This window comes from Rhamphochromis sp. 'chilingali' (assembly GCF_963969265.1).
Source record: "Rhamphochromis sp. 'chilingali' genome assembly, chromosome: 12".
NCBI classification, from domain to species: domain Eukaryota; kingdom Metazoa; phylum Chordata; class Actinopteri; order Cichliformes; family Cichlidae; genus Rhamphochromis; species Rhamphochromis sp. 'chilingali'.
The window spans coordinates 16,838,856-16,865,367 of NC_137939.1; the positions used below are offsets into that span (position 1 = coordinate 16,838,856).

The 26,512-nt window shown below is 39.3% G+C and overlaps 1 protein-coding gene across 4 annotated transcripts in view; it reads right to left on the reverse strand.

Annotated features, from left to right (window-relative positions):
• slco4a1 (solute carrier organic anion transporter family, member 4A1) overlaps window positions 1-22,110 on the reverse strand; it is a 29,893-nt gene extending 7,783 nt beyond the window's left edge. The window contains exons 1-8 of one of the 4 annotated variants that reach the window (XM_080898190.1): window positions 21,971-22,110; window positions 9,527-9,574; window positions 7,477-8,580; window positions 5,793-5,883; window positions 4,823-4,944; window positions 4,563-4,674; window positions 2,889-3,043; window positions 265-535 (exon numbers count right to left, since the gene is read on the reverse strand). In XM_080898190.1, the coding sequence (XP_080754316.1) occupies window positions 265-535; window positions 2,889-3,043; window positions 4,563-4,674; window positions 4,823-4,944; window positions 5,793-5,883; window positions 7,477-8,308 (1,583 nt within the window). In that variant the 5' untranslated portion in view covers window positions 8,309-8,580; window positions 9,527-9,574; window positions 21,971-22,110. Of the gene's footprint in view, window positions 1-264; window positions 536-2,888; window positions 3,044-4,562; window positions 4,675-4,822; window positions 4,945-5,792; window positions 5,884-7,476; window positions 8,581-9,526; window positions 9,666-20,490; window positions 20,548-21,970 lie in introns of those variants that run through there. The other 3 variants (XM_080898192.1, XM_080898191.1, XM_080898189.1) reach the window with 3 other exon arrangements.
• Window positions 22,111-26,512: the final 4,402 nt, after the last annotated feature.

Here is a 26,512-nt window from a genome sequence, read left to right on the forward strand (position 1 = left end):
GTCCAAAGTAATTTCTGGCCAGATATAATTAATTTGGTATTTTCTGGCTTGTGTTCACATGACAGCAGTAAAGAGGAACCACGAGGGAGGAACTTCAGAGAAAACATTACCTAGCACAGAGACTGTGAGCTGAATGTAAAACTTACCTGGTCAGATCTGACAGACAGGTACATTAACCTCTTGTAGAATAAAACTAACAACAGTCAGAACCAATTTAACTTAAAGAAATCATAACTAAAATAACGAGTTCTATACACAGCTTACCTGTTTCTGAGGTACAGTTTACTTGGGCTGTCATACACATTTTTGTACAGGTCCAGTTGCTGTTTAGTCTTCAGACCAGACTGGTAAGGCACTGTGACACCAGCCATGGGCACATTGGGGCAGTGGATGACAAAGATGAAGATGGCGAGCAGACTGACCATGGCACACATCATGCAGAAGCGGATGATACCTCGACACCGCAGGTTCAACTTCTTTACAATGTAGCCACCCAAGAAGGTGCCCCCACCTCCTGCTGGTACCACCATATATCCTGAGAGAAAAAGAATAAAAGCATAACGGATCAATGTTGTTGATATATGAAAGAGTCCCATCTGTCCAAAAGAGGAGCAAGACCTCCAGACTTAAAGAGGCATAAAATGATCCCAAACCATGAACCATGTAATATTTATGTCATCTGTAGTTTTTTGGGGGTATCAGGGAGAAATGTGATCATGTTGTGCTGCTCGTTGTGGAGGAAAACTGATTGATGATAAGCATTGACAGCCCGGGATTAGTAAAGAGGTAGTGAGGGCAGCTATGAAGAGGATGAGTGGAAAGGCAGCCTGTGGAGGTATGCAGATATGAAGGAGAGAAAGCAGTGGACTTTTTTATTAGATTGTTTAACGCAATACTGGAGAGTGACAGGATGCCAGAAAAGTGAAGAAGAAGTGTGCGAGTACCAGTTTTCAGGAACAATGTGCAGAGCAGGTGATGTGCAAAACTGCAGTAATGCTGATGATGATCAATGAATAGCAGTAAGCAGCAGTAAACAGATTCATTTAAATGTCTGGGGTCAACCAACCAAAGCAACAAACAGTGGAAAAGAGAAGTGAAAAGGAAAGAGCAAGCAGCGTGGAGTAGGTGGAGATGAGTATCAGGGTGGATTTGTGACTGAGGATAGCAGCAAAATAGTGAAACGGTGGCACTGACAAAAGGGTGTGCAGACTGTGATCAGCTGACCTGTGCTGCAATTTCCATAGTCAGGGGTCTACGTGGATTTAGTCAACTGAATTCAACTAGATCTAAAGAGATCTTTCACTAGCTTTGTGGCCGATTTCCAGATATTACAAAAAGGGAGAAATGGTAAGTGAATCAAATCAGCATCATCAATTGATGTCTTCTAACCTTGATGTCAGCCAGCGACAACACCCTAGATCAGGGGTGTCGAATTCCAGGCCTCGAGGGCCGGTGTCCTGCAGGTTTTAGATCTCACCCTGGGTCAACACACCTGAATCACATGATTAGTTCATTACCAGGCTTCTGGAGAACTTCAACACATGTTGAGGAAGTAATTTAGCCATTTAAATCAGCTGTGTTGGATCAAGGACACATCTAAAACCTGCAGGACACTGGCCCTCGAGGCCTGGAGTTCGACACCTGTGCCCTAGATGCAACCAGTCCACCACAGTGCATCACTGTAAACTTTGGCAGTAATTAGTTTGTCTGGTATTTTCATGCACCTTTGAATAACACAAAATCATATACATCAATTTGGTTTGTACGACCTTTCAGAATTGTTTTTTTTCTACCTGGGAGATACAACAACTATACAGTTATCTCCAAGACACATTATGTGACAAACTACACAAAAACTATTGATGTGTTTGGTGACATTTGTTAGGCTGTTTGGATGCTGGAACGCCCTTCTGGATCATTCTGACCTACTTTAAACCCTGACAATACAGTTGACTTGAATGTTGGAAAGCTACCAATGCTGACACAGGTTTACTAGGTAATTAATAACTAGTTGGCTAACTGCCCTGTACTATAGACAGTAAGTGTTCTACATTTTGACCTGTGAATCATACACCGTGAGTATCATACCATTTTATATTACGTGATTAATATTCTGAATCACATTCTGCAGTAATTTAAAAGTAGAATGAAAAATATGCAGCTTTTATATTCAGATATGAGTTTGCCAAGAAAGATACTCAAAGTAATTACAAATGGCTTATTAAATTATGAGATTAAATCTAGAATTAATAGCTGACCTTGTTTACTAAATTCAGTATTTTACTTTGTGAGAAACTTGCAGTTATAGTTTCAGCAGAGGTGCTAATGTTAGCTAACATTTCCCAAAGGTAAGATTGGATTTGATCGCCAAAACCAAACGATCCCTCCATGATATCATTCTATCATTCTACAGCAGGTGACAGTAGTTTTCCCTTTATTGTCAAATTGCTCTTTAGCCTAGCATATTACATTCAGCAGAACAGTATTGTTCCTTGTTTCTCTTTAACATTGTTACTAGCATAAACTACTATCTGACCTATATGATATTTTGGATTTTTTTGTATTCATTTTGTATTCATGTAGAGGTTGTGCTGCATTTGTTGACCTTCTAGACTATGATTATCTAGTATCCTCTCTTACTAGCAGTTTATGTATAAACTGCTAGTAAGAAATCACCAGCATAGGAGGCACTAAGGGAACGGTCTATGATTGAACAAAAGCACCTAAAATTTCAAATTTTCACAAAAAAATAGATCCTCTCTTTTAGATCAGTGTTATTTCACAAGCTGTTGTGAAGATTTTCTAAGGTTCAATAAATAAAGTAATAAAATGAGTTAAATGCATAGCGAAAGTTGCCCATGTGATGGGCCTCTTTACTTTTCACTCACCAAACCATGTGGCAGCCTCTGATGCACTGAGACTGAACTGTGATTCCAAGAACTTTGGACCAAAAGTGGACATGCCAGCAATGAGGGTGGCCTCAGTAGCCCCAGCCAAGCACAGGAACAGGAAGGTGGGATTTTTTAGGAGAAGCAGCACAGATCTGGAAATACACAGTAAGAGAGAGAGGGTGAGAGTCAGGGGGCATCGATGTGTGAAGCCACTGTGACTGAACAAACCTGAGCTTCCTTTTTCATTAATGCACCCTGCTCTAATCGCAAGATGTTCTTAATATAGAGCAGATACACACTGCTGTAAATCCAAAGACATATAATCAAGTTACATAACGTATCATGTAACTCTCTGTAATCTCCACAGAGACAGAGTAATAGATGCGATCACAGTAAGCTCATAGTATATATGGTTGTGAAATGGAAAGGAGCAATACTGTCACTCATTTGTGCTGTTCTGCATTCATAGCTGCCTGTCGTTGCTTTAGGATGACAGTAAACTTATTAACATTAAGGTTTTCTGTGACATTTTAGAGGTGAATTTGCATGGTGAACTAATCCTTGCATAAGCCACACTGATAAACCTGAGCTACATAATGCCAATGAGAAACAGCAGTAAAACCAGTACCAATGGTAAGAGAGCCCACATGTGGTTTGAGATGTCTGTCTCCCAGAACAGCAACATGGGGCTTAGGTTGAAAGCACTGCAGGCTTCATTAAAAGTAATAATTGCTACATGTAACAAACTAAAAACTAAAACTAATTAATCTGTATTCTCTAAAGAAAACAATATGTTTCTGATTTATCTAACGCATGGTTCTTTTGTTAAGCCAACTAGCCACTTTTCATGTAAAGAAACAAGGAGATGCAAACAATAGTTTGCATTGGAAAAAAGTGGAGGCTCTTTGCAGCAACAAAACAGATTTTACATTAATCCTTTTAACAGTCTAGTTATTAGTTTTTAGCCATTTAGAACCACCATTCCCAAATGGGATTTGTTTGTTTATCAGGATGATTAAGCTAGAGGTTATGGATGCATTTGCAATATTCTTTTTTCTGTACCAGGGGTCGCTTAGAAATTATTAATCTTAGTGCTGATCAGTACATTCCTAAGTGAAACAAACTAATCAAGATACAGATATCCTTCGGGATCCTGCTTCTTAATCACAGCACTGTGAGGACAGAGGTTTTAGCCTTGGTAGAGGTTTGTAATAGTGAACAGTTATTTATTTAAGTGGTTAGTATATTTGGGCGTCATCAGTGTAAAAGTGGGAAGCTGTAATACAGAAGTGGACCCAGAGGTAAAGCATGTCACAGGTCAGTGAAGCAGTGTTAGAAGAATAGTTACCAATGGTGATGGAAACGTACAGCTCAGGGTAGTACTAAAAATACCAATACATTACTCCGGATGATGAGGCAAGTGAGATCTTGTGGTTAAATGCATCAAATGCAGCAGTGAGATCCAGTAATATGCATGCAGCAGATTCATCAGCATGAGAAATGGCAATGGAAATTATTCATACAGCATTTTTCATTACACATAAACTCAATGTGCTCAACATAAAAGATAAAAAACAAAACAATGAAGCAAACTGTACAAAGTAATAAAATGCAATTTAAAATAGAAACTAGACGAGGTCGTGAAAGCATTTATTTCTTGAAGCTCTCTACCTTGGCATGTCTTTAACTGATTTGCCAAACTGAGGGTCGGAGGCAGTGGTGTGGCTTCCATCCTTAAGCTGGTGGGCCTCAGACACACGCATGGTCACATACTCCTGAGAGCCTGCAGGAAGACACAGAAAAGTAAGAGTGAGGCTGTTTCGAAAATATATGGTATTTTACATACCAGAGTACCACCTAATGTATTAGTCAGTGTTTTTTTTAATGCCCTCGCTGTTATAAAGAAGACTGGCCATGGCCTTTGCTGGCACCTGGTAGTTGCCGTGGGTAGCCCAGGATGGGAAATGCCACCAGCAGAGCGGCTGCTCCTCCTGCTAAAAAGCCAATCCACCAAGCCCCAACCCAGTGAGGGTTCTCTGGCGTCATCTCAGGCCTGGAACATCACGCACATATGATTAAACACATTTATAGAATCAGAATCAGAATATTGTATTGATACCCGATAAATTATGTGCTCACAGTTGCTCCAAGACAGTAAGAATAGTACCTGACTAAACTAAATTAAATAATACAATATATTACAAAGTTACAAAATATAACAAAATAGCTCTAATATATACAAACAGCTAAAATATAACATTCCCAGTATATAACACTAATTAAATATATATGGTTGAAACTGAGATGCCTCTCTTATCAAACTGTAAAACGTTTCTTATTTTCTCTGTAGAGGATCTGCAATAAAGGTGTGCAACTGCTGCAGTGCGCACTTGTGCATTAGCTGGAGGAGTTGTATGAGAGATATGCACAGGCAGGAATGAACCACTTGACCTTTAAAGAGGCAGATCTCTAAAGCATCTTGTAATGAGACAGTATTGTTCTATTGTGTATATTTTTATTCTACATTCTCCCATTGTCTATTTCATATCACAATATTTGACTCTATTCCACATTCTGCATGTCAGCTTTTGTTTATTCCCAGTTTAGTAATCTGTAATTGGTTTTAGTGCATTGCATTCTAGTCAGTGGTTTTCTAAATCATTATTTTGGCCATTTTAGCCTTTATTTATGTATTGGAAATGACAGTAAGGTAACTAGGTGAGAGGATAAGGGGCACTCTCCCTAGTCTTGCCCTGTAGACTAGAACCCAGGCCCTTGCAGGCCTTACCTATGTGAGGTAAGCCATAGCAGTGCCCCGACTCAGTTCTATTCTATTATACTGATCTCATTTCTTTTTGAGTCAGTTATCCTTGTCCATGGTACCAACCAAAGCAGACTCACGTTAGATGGATCTCAGTGTACATGTTGAGGAAGTAACCACCCAGCAGGTAACCGGCTGCTGGACCCACAATGGCTGCTGTGTAGAAGATCCCTAAGGGGAGGGGGGGAAGACCATAGACACAGAGCAAGGGTGTGTCAGTACAATGACTCCAGCGTCTACCTCCTGTTTCCTACTTACTCTTCCTGTCCTACAGGTTAAAAGGGCCATTGTTCTTTATATGGGCTCTGCATCTAGAAAATTTCCTGTTGTGTTTGTGTGTTTTCATAAAAGCAATGTGCTCTGCTGTTATTTGAAAGAGAATGATAGCTAAATGCTGAAAAGGGGTCATGACAGGAGCCTAGAGGGTCAAATTTACAAGACTTGCAGTAGATGGCATCAGACAATGACAGTGCTCAATATGTACATTTGAGGCACATTAGCTGCGTTTACCAAACAAGCCCTTTTATCTATATCCAGTTCCTTCTTAATAGAGATTATACTGGATGGTTGCTGGTAATAAAATTATTCTGTGGAAGAGGGACAGAGACTGATAAAAGAAGGTAGACAGCTGGTGAAAGAAGTCGTGCTGTAACCGTGAGAGTATATATCTGTTCATGCACCTGCATTAGCATGTGATGCTCAAACAAAAGTCTACATTTACATTGAGCTAAACAACAGATATATTTGAGCCTGCACCTGCAAAAGAATTATTGCTAAAAGACACAGCTGGGATTGTGTTCAGTGCCTGCTGTTTGCATATGCATTCTCACTATTCTATTTAATCAAAGCTCTGTCAAAATAATTAATCTTCAGAGAGAGTTATCACTGTCCAGCTGACAAAATGAGCCAAGCAGCACATGAATCAGCACAACTATGGCCTTAAACCTTGTATCATTTAAAAAATGCGGGAATTTAACAAAGAGTCATCAGTTTAACAAAGATGATGGAAGATCAACATAGAGCTGCACAACTGATGGAACATATATCATTGTGATTTGATGTTTAATCAGTTGATTCATTTATGAAAAAAACTAAACAACAACCAATCAGTTAATAAGCTAATAAATTATTCAAATAATTTTTCAGAGAGAGTAGTGGTTTGAATTTTTATAAATTCTCAAATTTTGATGGTTTAATATATCTATTAAATAATCAATTTATTATCACAATTTCAGTCCCATATTTCTAAAATGACCAAGTCTCTCTAGAAAAACGTCTTGGCACTCATCTTGGCATGAACTCGCATGTCGTCCCCCCCCCCCCACCCCCCCCCCACCCCCCACAGATAGGAATAAGCACCTGTCTAAATGAATAAGCTGGCCACTGAAATATAAAATGTAGGTATGGTACATTACATTTTAGTTTCTGGTAAGCTACTACTGCTACTACTACTTTACTATTGTAATTAATAGTTATCCCCACTACCTAACAGTTGAAGCTATTATTTAACTGATGAATGACTTTCTGGGGTAATCCCAGGAATGCTGCATCTTTACTATTTTTTCAGGGACTATAATGTCAAATGCTTGGCATGAGATGAGAGAGGTGACAACAGTATGTTTTTTTTTAATTTTTTGGCATAAATTATCATCAATCATAAATAAATGAATAGGGTTATAGTAAATAATCAACTGCAAACAAAACAGATAAAGAAGAACAGTCTGCTTGCTGCCATTTCTGGTGACTGTTACTAGTAGGACTCACCTATATAAACTGGTGCATAGTTGGAGTTGACATTCTCATCCAGGTATGTGACCCCTAATGTGTAGAGAGGCGTAGCGCCCATACCATGCAAAAACTGGCCAAGCATGAACACAAAGCGATAGCTGGACAGTCCTCCTGCCTCTTTGTTCTGACATGGGCTGGTACGGTTAGTAGAGCACATTCCTGTTTGCTCGGGTAAACTGACCTGGTAGGGAGGTGTAGTAAAGTGAGGCAAGGCAAACATCAGAGAACCCAGTGCCATGATAAGTACTCCCCATCCCAGCCAACGGGGCTTGTGACCTGTACCGCCGAAGTAACTGACAAAGGCCAGGCAGACGCATGCAGCAATGTCATAGGAACTGGCGATGAGGCCAGCCTGGTAGCTGCGCAGATCAAAGCGTCGCTCGATTGAGGTGATCACTGTGTTAATGAAGCCATTGATTATCATCCCCTGGAGGAAAGAGGCCACACAAAGGAAGAACAACACCCACCGAGGAGTGTTGAACACTTGGATGTTTTTGGGGGTCAGAGCTCCCCAGCCACACAACTGATCTGTGTTAGTAGAGATTAACTTTAGCCCAATCTCTGCATTAGGTCTTGTTTCCCCCCCATATATTGGCCCAGGGAGTGCCGACGCCCCGGTGAAAATGAGTGGCTCATTAGTAATGGGACTGTCAGGGTTTCTGAGACCAGAGCCTATGGGGCTGCCTGTCTGGGAATCCACAGGACTAGGGGTGTCCAAAGAGGGGCCTCTGCTGAGAGGACAGTCCTGCAGGTCCAGGAGCTCCTGTTTGGAGCTAAAAGAGGCGTCGGCATTTAGCAAGACGGGCATCGCCCCTCTGAGGGGCACTGTGAGGATCCTGTGAAGTGGATTCTATGAACTGAGGCAATAAATCAATTACCTCAACAACAAAAAAAGGAAATCTGAAGTAATAAAGGGTCAAGAAGATATTGTGGTAAGGCCAGGTTCTTCTTGGAAATTATCTATTCTTGCTTTGTAGTTTGCACCTCATGTGTCCACGGCTCTTCGTGTGCTCCTTTTTATTTGCACAAGGTTGCATATGGTGTAAAGATGGCTTTGTTACTGTGATGAGTAATAGCATCCTGAGGAGAGAAAAGAAAAATTAGATAGATTAAATAAAGAAACAACCAACTTTTGTAAAGATTTAATGCATAAAGAAGTCATCATTAGAATTTATGTACAGGCCACAGACACTGTGACCTAGACCGATGCTTCATATTTTACCAAATGTATAAAAACACATACATACATATCTCTACATGGGCATTAAATAATTCCTGGCATTACCACCGCATTGTTTAAAGAACAGTTTTGCCTTTTAACATTATGCTGGTACAAAGACTCCTCTAACTGTGAGTCGATTGAAGCATTAGTATCAACTGAATGCAGGAATAGCTTCTGAGCATGATCTGATGATGCTAACCTCTGAATGTTGGTTTAGTAGCACATCAACAAGTTTACTCCACCTTTCTAAGTTGTCATTATTGTGTCACTTTTATGTATCGTCAGCCTTAACAAGTGAAAGATGAAAAGCCATTTTGTTCAAGTTGTGAAAAGATTTATAGAAAGAGAACTCTTTAAATCTAAATTTGATTGAGCAATAAAAACACACTCAATATCCTTGCCAACTCCTCAGATGATGACTGGTAAAACCAAAAGCCTCCTCGTTATGTAGTGACTGTACTTACCACTGTACCAGCGCTATGGAAAAGGAAAACGTGTTTCCCTGATCTCAACCAAGAATGAAGAATTGTGTTGCAATGTTCAAAAACACCTTGTTCATAAACTTCTACATACAGTTATGTAACTGTGCTAAAAATGTAAAAGAGAGCACTTCCCTCTATGCCAATACTGTAAAAATCTCTAAAATACTCGCTAAAAATCTTTTAAAAAAAACCCCAAAACATTTCTATTGCCAACACCTTTTAATCACCTTTTAATCTTTAAAATATTTACAACGTATCACACACAAAGCAGTTAAAATATAAATTAAATTAAATTATAAATAGAATCAGTTTACCCTCCTACCTCTATTCCTTCATATAACAGCCAACAGGACTGCTAACAGTTGTTAATCTGGGAAAATGAAAACATTTGACAGAGATGGAATAAGAGCGGCAAATAAAGATGAACAGTTACAGAGAGGTATATCCATGCTAGGTCCTAAGCCCATTTCTCAAAGCCTCTTATAACTGAAGGACTACATCAGCAAATTCCTACACAACAACCCCCGCCCCACATGATTGGAGTCCTGCAGGCAGCCTGCAGGGAGGAAAGGAGGGAAGTGTCACCAGCCCACATAGTCCACCTTTGAATTACTGCTCACCAATGAGCAGCAAAATTGTGAGCAAGGAGAAATATAGAAACAGTCATTTCAAATGTGGCTATAAATAATATTTGAATGTTGGTTAACAAGTTTTTGTGTTTTTTATATAGTTTTTCTTTATTTTAACAAGTGCACAAAGCTATTATTCACTTTATGTCTATGTAGGTTCTCAGTCATCCAGGTCATGGTAATCTAAGGAGCTTCCAAAGAAAAGTGACTGGACTTGTTTATGCTTCTTGAAGACAGTTCACCTTTCATCCGAGCTTCTTCAGTTCTAAGACTGAATGGTGGAGAGACCCAGGTTTTTAAGACCTATTGGAGCTTAAAAACGAATACCTTATCTGAATCTGAGGCAGAGGTGCTGTGCTGCCTCAGCTGCTACCAGGCAATTTGTCTTATTTCAGCCACGAAACATTCTGATAAACTCCCCATCACAGAATAGTTTACAGTTTTGTTTTGTTTTTTAATTTTATCACAATACAACTTAGTTGATTATATTTGTAAACCAACTGCTATTTTTTTTAACTTGCAAATTAAATCACTTTGATCACTTAAAATGTACTGGAGCCAATGTTTATGAGAGATTTGCTAGCCCTGGAAAATGTTAGTTCATATTAAAAAATAAAAAAGTCTAATGCAAAACGTACAGCTTTTAACAAAACGTGGACTTCTATGTATTTATTTACTGAAGTCAGAGGTAAAGCTATGCACTTAGTTTGCGGAGAAACAGGTTGATGTGTTTAAGGATTGCAATTTGAATTGCTATTACAAGATCAAACACACTGAGAAATCAAAAAACTTGACTAATGCAAAGTAGGAATGGATATCTGAAACTTTGTTAGCAAAATTTCAAATGCAAAAAGGACTTTTGATCAGTCTGAATGCTGAATGAACAGCACTATGACAAGGAGTAGTATGTCCATGCAGTTAGTGCATGCTTGAAAAGGCTTGGACTGAAATGGGCTAAAATGACCGGAGCTAAAAATTAACCACGTTGTTGATGTTATAAATAAAATAGTTAACTTAAGTAGGGCAAAAGCACTGAATAACAAACGGTTTGGTGCACATCGAGGATTATGAGACTGAACATACTGATGTAGGAAACAGGTCGCTTGGCCTGGGCAAACGGCTAAAAAGAGTATGGGGCCTCATATGCATACCATATAGCACATCTTAACCTTTGGTAAAATGGTATTCTTTTATATGATTCTTATATAGCACTTTTCTAATCTCCCGGAACACTCAAAGTACTTTATACAAAGAAAGCGCACACAAGCATTTTCATCTATGGTTTTCAGTGCTTCCTAGCTAACATTCACACACATTCATTCTCTGATGGATGGATCAGAGAGCAACTCGGGCTTAGTATCTTGCCCAAGGATACTTGTCATGCAGACTGGGGGAGCCAGGGATTAAACCACTAACCTTCCGATCAGTAGATGACCTGCTCTACCCCCTGAGCTACAGCCAATATCTTTGAGATCTGGTGTTTTCATTTCTGATACCACAGGTTATAATAGCCTGCTCAAATTCAGTGAGCCTTTTAAAATGTCCCTTCTCTAACAAATGTTTGTAAAGGCAGACATTGTTGATTTATTTTTTATAACACCTGTGGTAGCTGGACTGACAATACCTGAATTCAACAACTGAGATCTATTGTCTGATATTGTTTATAAAAGACAGAAAATAAGAAAAATGTATCCTCTTTAGGAGAGCACTGTCGAATTTCAGACAAAAACAAGTATACATGCACCAAGGCATATATAGGCAGCCCTATGGTTTAGAACATGTACATAAAATCCATAAATACTGTATAAATACTGTATTTATGTGTAGAAAGTAAAATACTGTTTCATTTTTGATTTAACAAATGACCACTTTTTTTTATCACTAAAACTCAAATGCCTAAAACCTGTCCACTTCAGCTCATTACTCTGCATTAACATGCCTTAATGTCTGTGAAGGTTCTCAGTCATCCAGGTCATCGTAGTCAAAGGAGCTTGCAAAGAAAAGCGTCTGGACTTCTTTAAGTTACTTGAAGACGTTTCACCTCTCATCCGAGAAGCTTCTTCAGTTCTAAGGTCAAATGGTGGAGAGTCCCAGATATAAACCTAGTGGGAGTAACCCCCCACAGAGGGACAAAAGGACCCCCTGATGATCCTCTAATCGCCTGAGCCAAGGTGGGAAACTGGGTGTGGGTCCCAATCAGCCAGAGTTTCGGGTGTGTTCATTGTGAAACCTGGCCCCACCTTATCATGCGAATTCCTGAGGTCAGATGGCCCAGGATGTGAGTGGGCATTAAGGCGTCTGGGAAGGGATCTCAAAACTGGATTATAGATGGCAGAGAGTTGGTGTCGTAAACCCCCGCCTCTGTTCAAAGATGGTCACTCACAGTGGACATAGATGGCTTCTTTCACTCCTCTTTCAAACCATCTGTCCTCTCTGTCCAAAATATGAACATTGGCATCCTCGAAAGAGTGTCCTTTATCCTTAAGATGCATCGATGCCATCTGACCTCAGGAATTCGCATGATAAGGTGGGGCCAGGTTTCACAATGAACACACCCGAAACTCTGGCTGATTGGGACCCACACCCCGTTTCACACCTTGGCTCAGGCGATTAGAGGATCATCAGGGGGTCCTTTTGTTCCTCTGTGGGGGGTTACTCCCACTAGGTTTATATCTGGGACTCTCCACCATTTGACCTTAGAACTGAAGAAGCTTCTCGGATGAGAGGTGAAACGTCTTCAAGTAACTTAAAGAAGTCCAGACACTTTTCTTTGCAAACTCCTTTGACAACATGCCTTGATGCAGAACATGAAAGGGTCCTGGCAAGCAAATCAACACAAAATGAATGGTACCAACCACACTGCTGCGAGCTGCTGTCTGTTCAGCTGATCGCCCATGAAAAGAACAAGTATAAGGTTTTGGAGGGAAGCCAGAGCGTAAAACCTTATTATGCCCAAATGAAACTCGGGCTTATTTCCCCATTGAGGTGGGGCTGAATTCCTCATAAGCAGAAGAATTTGAGGTTTTAGACTGTGAGTTTTAACTTTGATGTCTAAATTATCATCAGTGTTGAACTGTGCTATCAGAATGCTGTGATGCTGTGTTTAAGTTTTTTTGTTTGTGTTTAAGTTTTTTTGTTTGTGTGTTTAGGCTTAGGGTTTAGATTGGGGATATCACCAATTATGACTTAATTCCTCAGGATCAATATGCACCAGATTGCCAATACCTCTGTAAGACAGGGGTATGAACTTGCATGTGTTTATTTAGACTGTACATTATTTTTCATTTATTTATTTATTTACATTTGGGGTTTTTTTTTTTCAGATTTTGAAAATGCTATAAAAATGGTGGCCATGCATTAATCTAACTTGGGGAGGGCAATTCATTTTCCCAAAGGGGTCACATGAGGAACTAGGACTATTGAGGAGGGCTGCACCAATAAGCGTATAAACAGATAAAAATAATATTGAGCAAAACTGAGTTCAGCTTGTGGCCACTTAGAAAAATCAATTGCCCAGCCCTGATCTAATTCAAACCTTACACCTAACCCAACACGTTATTCCCACGATCCAATGGTTGTTAAGAGGTTAAAAGCTATCAGGAGAGGAAAGGAGGTGGGCCACTATCAGGTGATGATGAGACGACCAGAGGTGGGAGTGTTTTGAAAGTTGAACCAGGCCACACTGTTAACAATGCACTTACAGTGAGGTAACACTTTCCTGTCTCACTGTTTGTTTGTCTGAAGCCAGAAATGGAATAGTTCTCAATGGATAATTTTTTTCTCATGTAATTTCGATCCAATTCTCCATCACGCCTTTTCATTTCTGTTTTCAAAGCAAGATCAGAGTGGGGAGCTGCAATATTAATAACCAACAAGCTCTGCCTTACCTAATGGGTCCTTTATCTTCACAGTAGAAACTTATTTATTTTGGAATGGGAAGACTTTCCTCCTCTGTGATACACAAAGGCTTTTGAAGTATCAAGAGGAAGTCTCTCATGTGGTTATTATAACAGACTTAGATGAAGCCTAAACTGTCAATCTCACACAGAAACACCACCGGTGTTTGTATACACTGTTGTAATATCTCACTACAAAAGAAACAATAGAAACTTTAGCAGGTCGTTGCTCTGGTAAAACTGGAAGCAGAGAACAAACTGTGAGACTCACTGTGTCAGCTTTGAGAATAAGTAACCCTGTTTGAACCCACTGATGATGTAATTCCAGGAACTGCTCTTTGAATCTTAAAGTGGAAAAGCATTGAGTTACAGCAAATTGAGCTACAGCAGCACTGTGCGTTTGGCCTTGTTGAACTTTTGCATGTCAGGCTAATGTTACATCTTTTGTGGGCGATAACAACCCAAGAATTCTTGGTTTTGTTCTTCTATAAATAGCAGAGACAAATAGTCAGCTTGAAATTCAATCAAGTCTGAACTTGAAATTGTGAGTCCTTTTGCAATTTTTCAGTTTTTTGGTTGTTGTTGTTTTTTTTGTTTTTTTTTTAAAGAAAAACAGAGGTATTGGAAGCTCCTGTTTTTTGCTTATTGCTTCTTTGATGTGAACAAGACTTAAAGTGATACAACCATGAATGGCAACTTCAAGGTTTGAAAACATGAGGTAACATTTTAAAAATTATTTTTAATCCTTTTCCAGCTTAGCCAATATCCTATCTTGCAGGTCCATTGCTCTTGCACTCAACACCTTCAACGCACCAGTTGAAGATATTGAGAAATCCTACCAATGGCTGCACAAAGTTACAGAGGTACTGATCATGGTAGGACAGGAACAAGCTCTAAGCACAAGATCAGTAGAGGCTGGGGACTATCACACCAGGCAAGACCCCAGGTGTAGGCTGTGCAAAGAAGCTCCTGAGACAATCCAGCACATAACAGCAGGCCAGGGCATACATGGAACACCATAACCAAGTCGCTTTCAAAATATAGAGGAACATCTGTGCTGGGTATAACCTGGAAAGCTGAGGTCAAAATCAGATAAACCCGCTAGGGTGGTGGAGCTAACAAAACTAAGATCCCATGGACTTCCAGATACAGATAACTAACTGGTGATAGTAGTGGTGTACAAGCAAAGGTGATAGCAACATAAAGAAGAAGGAACACGAGAAGCTGGACAATTATTAAGGGCTGAGAGAGGAACTCAAGGCAGGACCTTATCTATTGCTGCTCCTAATCTCTGGAACAATCTGCCCCATCACATTAGAGAGGCCCCTTCAGTGTCCACTTTTAAAACCCATTTTTACTCCTTGGCACATGACACAGTATGACCCTGATTTTATTGTTTTAATCTAAAATCAGGGTCATATCTGATTTTAGAGTATTAACATGCTGATGGCATTGTATCTGACACATGTAAGTCAGTAAGATGGACATAAACCAAGTATAGCCTTAAAAATGAGAATATAATAGTAGTTATGTCTCAAACGTAACAAAGCAGAACACCCAACCTGATCATACAATATACCGTAGTGAGTAAGAGCTTTAAAATTTGTAATAAATCTCAGTGCTTCATGATAGACAGAATCCAGCATACATGTGTAAGCATATTAATCACATTACTACAATTAAGCAAGTGGAAACAAAAAATCATTTTCTTTATTCAAAGGTAAGACAGGACTTTATTCTAAAGTAAGTATCCAGTTTCAATTTAAAGTTTTTCACCAGTTGCTAAATGTGAGACAATTCTAATTTGTGAGTACGAGTTTTATCGTTGACTGTTCTACAAGGCCTTTGGCAATCAGGAAACAGAGAAAGTAGTCTTTGTAACTGAAAAGTATCAAAAGCTGTTTACAGGTCATGTATGTCTTTGCTTATTGTTGTATCTATTCTGTTGATATATATGTTAATCATTTCTTTGTACAATATTCAGTACTTACCAGCAAGGGATATCAACCTCTTCACGGCTGGTTTGGTACAGGCAGAATAGTGGAGGTGCACAAGTGTAACTGAGAACAGCGAAACTTACTGCATGCCATTCATGTGATTCTGGGGCACTGCTATTGGACATGCTGGCTCATTGTCACTGCCACTCAGTTACATGAGTTACATGTTAACACTGTTAAAAGGCACACTCCACATATTTTTTTCTGCAAACATATATAAATTGAATGCTTTGAAACTTGTATCATGAAAAGAGTAATTCTGATTACATTCAAACTGGCATATTGAATAAAGTGCTCCCCCCCCCCTCCATTCATGAGTTCTTATATTTTTGGGATATTTATCACACTAACACGGTTAAAATTGTCAAACTAATTTTGTTATTAGATAGATAATTGTTTGTTCATTTAGTTAAACTTAAAGTGTTGGTTAAAGTTTATTTATTTATTAGATAGATTCGATATTAGAAAGATAACATATAAAGTCTAGCTTTTAAATTATGATTTCACGTATTAGGCGAAAAAGAAAAATTATCAGACCCTGCCTGGCCTTAGCCCAGCCTTGGCGGAAAATCCCATTTGCTCCAGATCTCTGACCTCAGGTAAATGCTATTGCTGTCACTTCTTGGTAAGGGAAGGTTTGTTATAAAACTTTGGGCTGAAAGTTTTTTGACCGCTGTGTATTGGTGTTTTCAAAGCAGACACTACTACCAAACCTGAAGGTACTCATAAGCACACTCTAGACAATACTTCTTATTGACTCTAATTGAAAAGATAAACTTCATGTTTTACTTAGTATGAGCATCTAAGACCTCATTGAGAGGTTACTGAGGCCGCAGAAAAAGGAAACCACCGTCCATTTTCCCATTTTCTCAATTTTTGGTCTTAATATTTCCATTGAAAATTAAACAGACTGCAGAGTCTATCCATTTAACTGAGATGTCTGCAATGAATGCATGTAGAAATTAGTGCATATATTAATAGCCCAGCAAACTCCTTTCTTTTAGTCAGTAAGTGGTACAATAGTTGCTCATTTTACAGTAGGCAGGGTGATCTACCTCTGTGGAATCCCACTGTTACTGTGGGGAATTAATGCAATGGGACAGCACTGACCTGATAATGCCCTTCTGCTTGGCTGCAACTTCGAAAGCAAAAACACCAACAGTAGCATCATTGCTGTCTGCTGTCCTTCTCTTCCTCGCCTTTTTAACTCCATAGTCGTGACAATATGGGCTGATTATGGAGAACAAATATACAACTAGAAGTGCAGGTACACCAACTCTACCTCTACCTAAATTGAAGGTGGAAGAATATTTGCATGATATGCAAATTATCCTGTATTGATTTCCATCCATATACACATGGTTTGAAAGGGGAAATTTAGGGGGAAGTAAGTCCATGCAGTACACCAGTACACAGTGTGCTCATGGTAACATTTCAGAGAAAATAGGAACCTGATAACATCCAGCAGAGCAGCAGTGGAGCCTTTTACTCCAAGTCACAGTTATCATAAAAGGAGGATATGTATATTTATATACTACACAACCATTCTTAAACCTATATAAATATCCATTTTGTCCAGATCTCCGTCTTAGTGTTGCGTGACACAGTTGTGAATAAAGCAGTTTGTGTTTTCATTGATTCTGATTGGTTCTCTGACAACTGACTTGTTGAAATGCATTCTCCTTTAACAGCTTCACTTCCCCTACCTGATAAAATCACCTCTATTTCAGTTCAGCTATTTAATTATTGTAAGGGGAATACAATAAGTTACATATTTACATTAATTGTAACCTAAATTTGATCTATTCAGTAATGCCACTGTGGCATGCTTGTTTAAAGCTAAAAGCATGCCACTGTGGCATGCTTGTTTAAAGCTAAAAGCATCCACCTGCAGACATAGACACACACACAGTCATCATGTATGCGTCAACCTCCTGCCCCAGATCTCACAGTCATACTAGCATACGTGAACTTGCTGCCTCCTGTTGGTGAAAGAAGTGACCTAGAGAGTAAGTCAATACTGGGTATAAAAGGCAATTAAGAAGATGCCACCAAATCTGTTTGACTGTCTGCACTGCTTTGAAGTTCAACTTTTGACCTTAGCTAAACCTTTCAAGAAATGATGGAGGGTGCAGGAGGGAAAGTACCGCATTTGTACTGTGAACCACAAGAAAGGATGAACAGTCTCAGAAACAAACATGCCACACATAAACCTAATTACCAACTCTTAAGCCAGATAGAGAATAGAGATTAGAGAACTTCAATTATCCAAGCACTTGGCAATCATGGGACACAAGACCCCCCTTTTAAAAGAAAGACAGGCAGTCAACCACTAAAAATGACATAGGAGGTTAAAGGAAAATATCATACAGAAATAGACAACCAAAAACTCTGAAATGGTTTACCTGAAGGCCAAAAATATATATATATATTTTTTTTTTTCTCCAAAATCATTCACCTACAGCTGGAAAAAATGAAGACAGCTCTAAATGCTTTATATGTATTTAAAAGTAAACAGGCAAAGACACATGCTTAAATCAGTTGAAATGTCTAAAAAGACAAAGTTTCTGTTCTGTCTCTGTCGCTACTAAAAAACTCCTTCCTTTGACTCTACCTTACTGACGTTCATCTGTTAATATGTATTTGGGGAAAATATCAGTAAATCATGTATTTTCCAGGAATTTCTCTCTCACACCATTTCTCAGAACTAAATGACTGTTTACCACTGACTCATTATTTCCTGTTAAGAAATAATGTGGGTAACATTATGAAGTTGCCTGCTTCTCATTTCAAAGTTATATACTTTTTCATGGATTTTATTCTTTTTTGTCTTTCTTACTTCTGCTTCGTGTGGATCCAGTAATGAACTACTAACTGGTACATGTGTTATATTCTGCATAGGCAGATGTGTACATGCTAGCCCCTATTAGGATGTATCAGTTGAAAACTTCACTTTTGTGATACAATTAATTAAATTTGCTGTATTGTTTTGGACAAATACATTCATATACTATGCTACTAATACTAATATCTATGTTATAATTAGTTTTTTTAAAGAAACTACAAAGCAATTATGGTGAAGGGGGTGTGATAAAAATAAGACTAATGAGAGGCAAGAAGAGCCAGAAATAGAGATGGTAATTAATCCTCTGAGGTCTAAACTGTCATCTGCGATGACCCCAACCCAAGCTCTGAACACTTGCTGTGTCAATATGTGTGGAAGACAAGCAAAAAGTGCTTAAATACATATACAAAAAAATGTGTGTGTTAGTTACAATAATTACTTTTCTTGCCTCATAATAGCCAACACTTTGGAGAACAAAAATAACAAAAGTTTGATATTTTATCACGGGGTTAGGATTAAGGTCCTGATCTGGCCCCATCTGTTTCTGTGAACTGGGTCGGACAATCTTGTTAAATTAAGCTGCATTAGTTCTGCAACACGCTCATCAGCACAGAGGCTGAACTCCCTGTGAAACCGCTGTGCTGTTATTAAGCAAAATGTCATGTTCCACATTTGGTACACTCTATGACTTTACATTGTACATCATTCAAACTGCACTGTAAAACAGCTGTGTTAACAGATTAAATAACTGACACGAGGCATCAGCAAACAGCTTGTTTCTGTTGTGCTAACGTGTAAGAAACACAGACGTGCAGAGAAGGTGCAAGCTTTGATGAGAAGTGCTTATAGGTCTGTTGTGGTTTGGCAGAAACTAAGTCAGCAGTCAAAGCCTAGACACACACGAACATTATGACTTTACTTCTGATAAGCTCTGAACTAGAATGCAATGTTTTAAAATGTACAGAACAGTGTCCACATGAAAATAATGTCTACTGTGATACAAATCTGATCGGCTATCAAAGTGAAACTGAAAGGAGGAACATCTTAAAGCATGTGCCAAGGAATATTAACTTGACAACAAGTGATCTAATACTGGAGCTGTGTATAAAATCACATTCATAATTTCCTACACAAAGTGCCAGTAACTTCATAATACTCTTTCTGTCAGCTGGATCTTAACCAGGCAATATGCAGAATAGGGATTCCACATCAGAGCTATTCTGTCCTGTAATGAAGAGAAAAACCTTCATGTTGCAGAATTAAGATACTTAAGTAAAAGACTTGATATTTTAGGGAATATGCTTTCCTAAATATCACTAAACATTATATTATGTGACCTAGTATGCTGATTTTCAGCTCCATGTTTTTTTTCTAGGACTCTACTAGATACCCAGAAACACATTGTTTATAGTTCATTGTACGCCTTATTTATAGTATACTGGGCGAGTAATCAACCTTATCACTTCAGAAGTCTAAAAAAAGATTTGTGATGGAGGCTGCTAAATGGGAATTTAACCAAGAAATTGTCTACAAAACCTTTCCAAAATTTGGAAAGTTAGACATCTTTAACATATATCATTGGCTTTCTCAGTGGATGAACCTTTTGTCATCTGGATGACAAGCAGGCAGCACTTTAATTAGCACAAAGTCAAGAGGGAATTTCTCACATTAAAACTTTGGCAGTTCTACTAAGTTATTACTTTTGGCTCTTATCTATCTGCTGATTCCTAGAATCACCACATTATCAAGTCAAAATTAGAAGAAATGACTATGGGGACTGTACTAGGAACATGACAGATAACGTGCAACACACTTCTTGAGAGAGTGTGTCAGTAACAGTCTATTGAGCAACCAGACTGACAGCTTCCAAAAAGGTCTATGTGGTTAATTGTGGGGATCATTTAAAGGTCACAACCTACCTGAGTATCGCTGCTGATCATATCAATCCCTTCCTGGCCACAGTTTACTCAGCAACACTAACAGACGGATGGATAAATGCTATAAATGAAATGAAAAGTCCAACTGAGATGGTAACTGAAACTAATAGACATTCTAAGCTGTGATTGCCTGAGTTGCCTTTAATATAGTCTGAATTGTGTCATGTTTCAGTCAGCGGTATTCTTCATGGCCATTGGTAGCTGCTTAAATCGCTTTCCTCAAATTAAAAAAAAAAAAAATTAACACAGGATCTGCCCACTTTGTATCGCCAGCTGTCACTTGAAGTCATTGAACGTGTCTGATCACAACATCAGTGCTTGCTGCTCGCTGTGTGGATACTACTTTGGAGCAACATAATCCACAAGCAACATGCATATGTGTCACAGTGAGAGCAGGCAAAGGACAAACACACTCTCACAGTCGAAACAAGACTTAAGCAGAGAAATTAGCTCACATTTTTAAATTTTTCATGTGATTTGTCTTCATCCTATGTCATTCATCATAAAAAGTTTCATTGTGCATTCCTTCATATCATTATTATTGTTATTATTACTCTTGTTGTTGTTATTATTATTAAAAAGCTTCTTGGACTCAATAGGCAACGTAAAACGTAACAGTTTTTTTGTAGATTTCCCTACACCTTAATAAAGATTGTATGCATTAAAACATGACCCAATACACCTACACCAATCTGTCTTTGATAAAATAATCAAATTGCCTCCCTACGGACTTCCCGTGTTGCATGTCTGCATCACACGAGCTCTTGACTTGAAACGCACTCTTTCCGCCTGTACCGCAAGTGTGTGTGTGTGTGCGTGTGTTCGGATGTCTGGCTAAAGCAGATCTTGTAGCCTCACAGGAAACAAAGCGTAGGCGAATACACATAGGACTATAAATGGTGACTCACACTGTCTACACATGCTTCTAAGAAAGGCACTCAAGGCAAACAAACCCACCGGAAGATGCTTGTCTTGCAATAATCAGCCAAATCGGCGCATTTTTCATTAAATGAAAGACACGTGGGAGCGACGTATATGTGAGGGGAATGCTTTTTGATGGCTGACAATTCAAAAACGTATCCGCATTAATGATTTGCTGATTTATTTTGAATGATTGGCTCTGTAGACATTGAAAGCGCATCTATATATTACACTAGGCTATTTACTACAGTGCAGAATTCAGTGAGAGAGCATGTGAAGGATGAATGAGACCAAATGCGACTGATTAAAAAGCAATTTGTTCATTTTAGTTTATGGATTGCTCAAAAAACCCTAAAAAACAGACAATGTGTGGAATGTTCGCGTATTGCTATATGAACATGTTGTAGATTGCAAACTAAATGCATTTCTTGCCATCATTTTAGCTTCGGACATGTGGATACAGGGATATCACTGCTGCTGATGCTGAGCGGCAGTCCCCGCCATATAGTCGACACCGGTGTATGAAAATAGGCACGCTTACCTTGTAAATCAGCGCTTATTAGTTCACTTCTTCCCATATAATCTTCTGTCTACAGTCTCGTGTGCTGAAAAACTAGCTGCAGATGTGGTGCACTGACTGCAATGCTGCTGCTTAGCGATCCTCTTTTATGGAGGCAGCGGGATTTAATCGCGGTGTGGCCACTTTTAGTATGGAGGATGATCGGTGCCGCCATAAAAAATAAAATAAAATAAATTAATTAATAAATGAACAAATACACACATATGAGCAAAAATAGAGTATATTACGATTACGCATGCATGTTTATTCATTTCTTGTCTTTTTCCTTTTAGTATTAAATTGTGTTAGTCTGAATAAAATATCACTGTAAGATATGTATGTAAAAATTACAGTAAATAACTGTAAAATGGCAACGGTAAATTAACATTAAATCAAAAAGAGTAAATGATTGTAATATGTATATTAAATTTCTGTAAATTGAGAAACAGTGATTTGCATTTATTTTTACACTGCTAATTAGTTGAAAATATATTAATTTACAGTAATATGGCACATTGTCTTTGAAAACAACAGGAAAAATCTGTAACATTATCTACAATTTACGGTGGCCCCTAGAGACAAAGCACGTACAAACTCCAAAACACATGCAAACCCCAAAACACATGCAAATTCCAAAACACAACGGAAGTGCTCCAGGAACGCTAGGGGCACTGTTGAGCTTTTGTTACCTAGTAACTACACAAGCCAGGAAGTACCAATGACCGGATTTGGGCTGTATCCCAATTCAGGGTTTGCAGCCTTAAAGACCGCATTTTAAGGCCAATTACGTCACAGCGACACGACGAAGGCTGTCCCAATTCAAAGGCTGCTCAAAATGCGGCCCTCAAATGCGTCCTTAATTTCCCTGAATTTTAAGGATGGGCCCAACATATCCCAGATTTCATAACGCGGCGGTGGTGTGGATAAGCCGAAAAAAAACGGCGGAAGCGGAGCCACCGAAGAGTAAACTTTCAGAAGTAAGTACTGAATATTATGCCACTTATTTATGCGCAAATGTTTTTATAATGAAGAACATTAAAACATTACTGTTGGCCACATGTCGGGAAAGTTATGTGGCATTAGCGATGTTTGTACTAAATTGGTTTTAAAGCCTTTACTTTATACGCCGTTCAATAGTTTACTTTAATCTTACAGAGAATGTGATGATTTTATGGATAATTAAAGTCAGTCATGTATCCACAAACACAACAGGCTGAAAGTCAGTGATGCTGCTCAGTTTGCAGTCCTGAATATCACGGCAAAAGCAGGATCCACTGCACTGTTAATGTTAGCTATGTTATATTGCTGCCTCTGTTCGATGGTGTCGAGCCAAACGGACTTTAACGTGTGTTTGAGCGAGCTGACGGTTCACTCGTTAAGCTGAAAGAAAGATGCTTTAATCACAGGAGTCACACATGTGTCCACTGTACCATCTGGGAACTCTTCTTGTTTCGTAATAACACAAACACTAAATCCTCCTTCTCTTGTGCTGTTTTGTAGCAGTGTATACACCTGAGACTCCTGACTCACCTGTCTGTCTGTCCTGCACTCTCTCTCTGTTTCTTTCTCTCTGATTGTGTAATAAAAGTATGAACATGTATTTAGCATGAGGTTTCAACAGGTCAGAGATATACTAGGGAGCTTCACCGTGCAGAGCTCTAAAAGTTACAACTAAAATTTTAAAATGAACCCTAAAATTTACTGGCAATCAATGAAGAAGAGAAGCCAAAACTGGAGTAATGTGTGACCTCTTGTTTGTACTAGTTAAAAGTCTTGCCGCTGCATTCTGTACAGACTGAAGGCGATCCAGAGCTGATTTGTTGAGACACGTAAAAAGACCGTTACAATAATCCAAACGAGAAGAGATAAAAGCATGAATAATCATCTCAAGTTCTGCCTTTGACACCAGTAGTCTGAGTTTAGAGATGTTTCTTAAATGATAAAAACAGCTCCAGACAAGTTGTTTAGAGTGTTTCTCAAGAGACATTGAACTGTCAAATATAACACCCAAGTTTCTGAGACTGAAATGAAGGGTCTAAAAAACTGATATGCTGCCTAATTTCTGTGTGATCAGGTGCAATAATCAAAGTTTCTGTTTTATCTGCATTTAACTGAAGGAAATTGTCATTTAACCATTGTTTGATTTCTGACAGACAATTATTTAAACAAGACAATTTATAAAACTCAGAAGCTTTGAAAGAACAGTATAACTGAATGTCATCAGCATAGAGATGATAAGAAATATTATTGTAACGTCTGATAATTTGGCCTAGAGGGAGTATATACAGCAAAAAGAGAATAGGACCTAAAACAGATCCTTGAGGTACCCCAGAAGGCAGAACTGATGTTTCCGACAACACATGATTCATACAGACAGTAAAGGATCTCTCAGATAGATACGACATAAACCATTTTAAAACAACACCAGTAATCCCAAACAAGTCCTTCATCCTATTTATCATGATGCTGTGATCAACAGTATCAAAAGCAGAGCTGAGATCCAACATAACCAGAATGGTGTACTCTCCGGTGTCTGCTGCCATCAGAATGTCACTAGACACTTTAAGCAAAGCAGTTTCAGTAGAGTGCAATTTGCGGAAACCACACAGGAAAATGTCCAGAAAATTGTTCTTCTCCAAAAAGTTGTTAAGTTGTTCTGCAACTGTTTTTTCCAAGATCTTTGACACCAATGGCAATTTTGATATTGACCTGTAACTGCTTGGAAGAGATGGGTCCAAATTGGGTTTCTTTAACCAATAGCTTGTTTAAAATAGCTGGGAAAGAGAAGTATTAATTATTTCCAGAATACAGGGGTCAATAGAGTAAAACACACTAATGAAAAATGATGGAGGAAGTACATCAAGGTGGCTTGAAGTCAGTTTCATTCGACCAAGCAGAGCACTGATGTCCCGTAAGGTAACAGGAGTAAAAGAGGACCAGGTATGAAAGGTAAGCAACGTGTCAGTGTGATACTGAGAGGATGATGGAGAAATATTATAACCAACTACCCTGAAAATAACACCGTCTGTGTGCTTTTACAGTGTTTTTTAACCCTTTAATGCACATCATGAGTCACAAGTGATTATGTTTTAATCTTCCTTATCATTGCAAAGAGGACCCGGAGGACCCAGCCAGCACATCCTCGTGTCTGCTGACAGCTCTGGGGAGCCTGTTCAGCCACCACCTGCATCACCACCTGCAACCTCCATGCTGTTGTCTGCTTCCACAGCTGCCACGCTGTCATCTGGTTCCGCAGCTGCCTCACCTGGTCCTGCCTCACCTGGTCCTGCCTCGCCTGGTCCTGCCTCGTCTGGTCCTGCCTCGTCTGGTCCTGCCTCGTCTGGTCCTGCGGTTGCTACACTGCTGTCAGATCCAGCCTGGTCTGTTCCATCTTGCCGCTGCTGTCCACACGGCCGGCCCCCTGAACTTTTTTGGCTCATGTGCTTTCAACCTCCGGGTCAACCCCTTGAACTTTTCATGGACTCATGTCAAGATCTAGTTTGGTTTTGTTTTGATCTGTTTTCCTGTGTTCCTGGATTTTTGCTCCTTGTCTTTTGGTTGTTTCTGTTCCCCCTTCCTGGATGCCCTCCGGCCGCCCTGGCCTGGTGCTCTGTTTTGTTGTACTGTTTTCTGTTTAGGGCTGTTAGGAGCCAGCAGCATTGGGGGGGGGGGGGGGGGGGGTTGTCTCGGTTCTGGGTCAGTTTTGACCCAGTATTTTGAGTATGTTTTGGCTTATACTGTATTTGCATTATGGATTGTTTTTTGTTTCGCTGGTGCTTTGATTATTATGATAAATCTATGTTTTAGTTATTCTGGTGAGGGATTAGTTCTTAGGGTTGTGTCTCATGTAGAGCTGGGTGATAGAACGATAACGATATGTATCGCGATATAACTTTTTCTCAATAGAAAAATTAAACTATCGCGATAGACCTCGCCGCTCTTGTCCTCTTAAAAAAAAGAAAAGAAAAGAACAGCCAATCCAAATTACGTAGCGCAGAGCCGAACCAATCACAGCCGCAGCGTCACGTCATGTGACTTGTTACGTTCAGCACAAGTGCCAAGCCGCACATGTGTATTTGTTTGGGAAGCAGCCAGCCACCGTACCGCCCGGGTAATGGAGGAAATGAGTGTGCCGACTAGAAAAATCAACCGAGCGTGACCGAAGGTTACCGAAGAGAAAACAGATGATGGTTCCAATGCTGGAGAGATTGTCGAACAGAAGAGCCATAGAAGTTCCATAGTGTGAAGGTATTTCGGCTATTTCAAGTCTGACAAAAAACAGAGTAGCGCACACCGTAAATTGTGCTGAAAGCAAGTCTGGAAATACAATAAACTGGTGCATGCGCTACGTTCACACGTGCCCGGGTATTTTTGAAAACGCAGATTTTTCTATGCGTTTGCATCTTTCGTCCACACGTAAATGGCGTTTTTGGGCACTGAAAATGAAGCTTTTTGAAAACTCAGTTTTTGCATTTACGTGTGGACTAGAAAAACGGAGAAAACGCAGCGTCAAAGGTGTGCGCA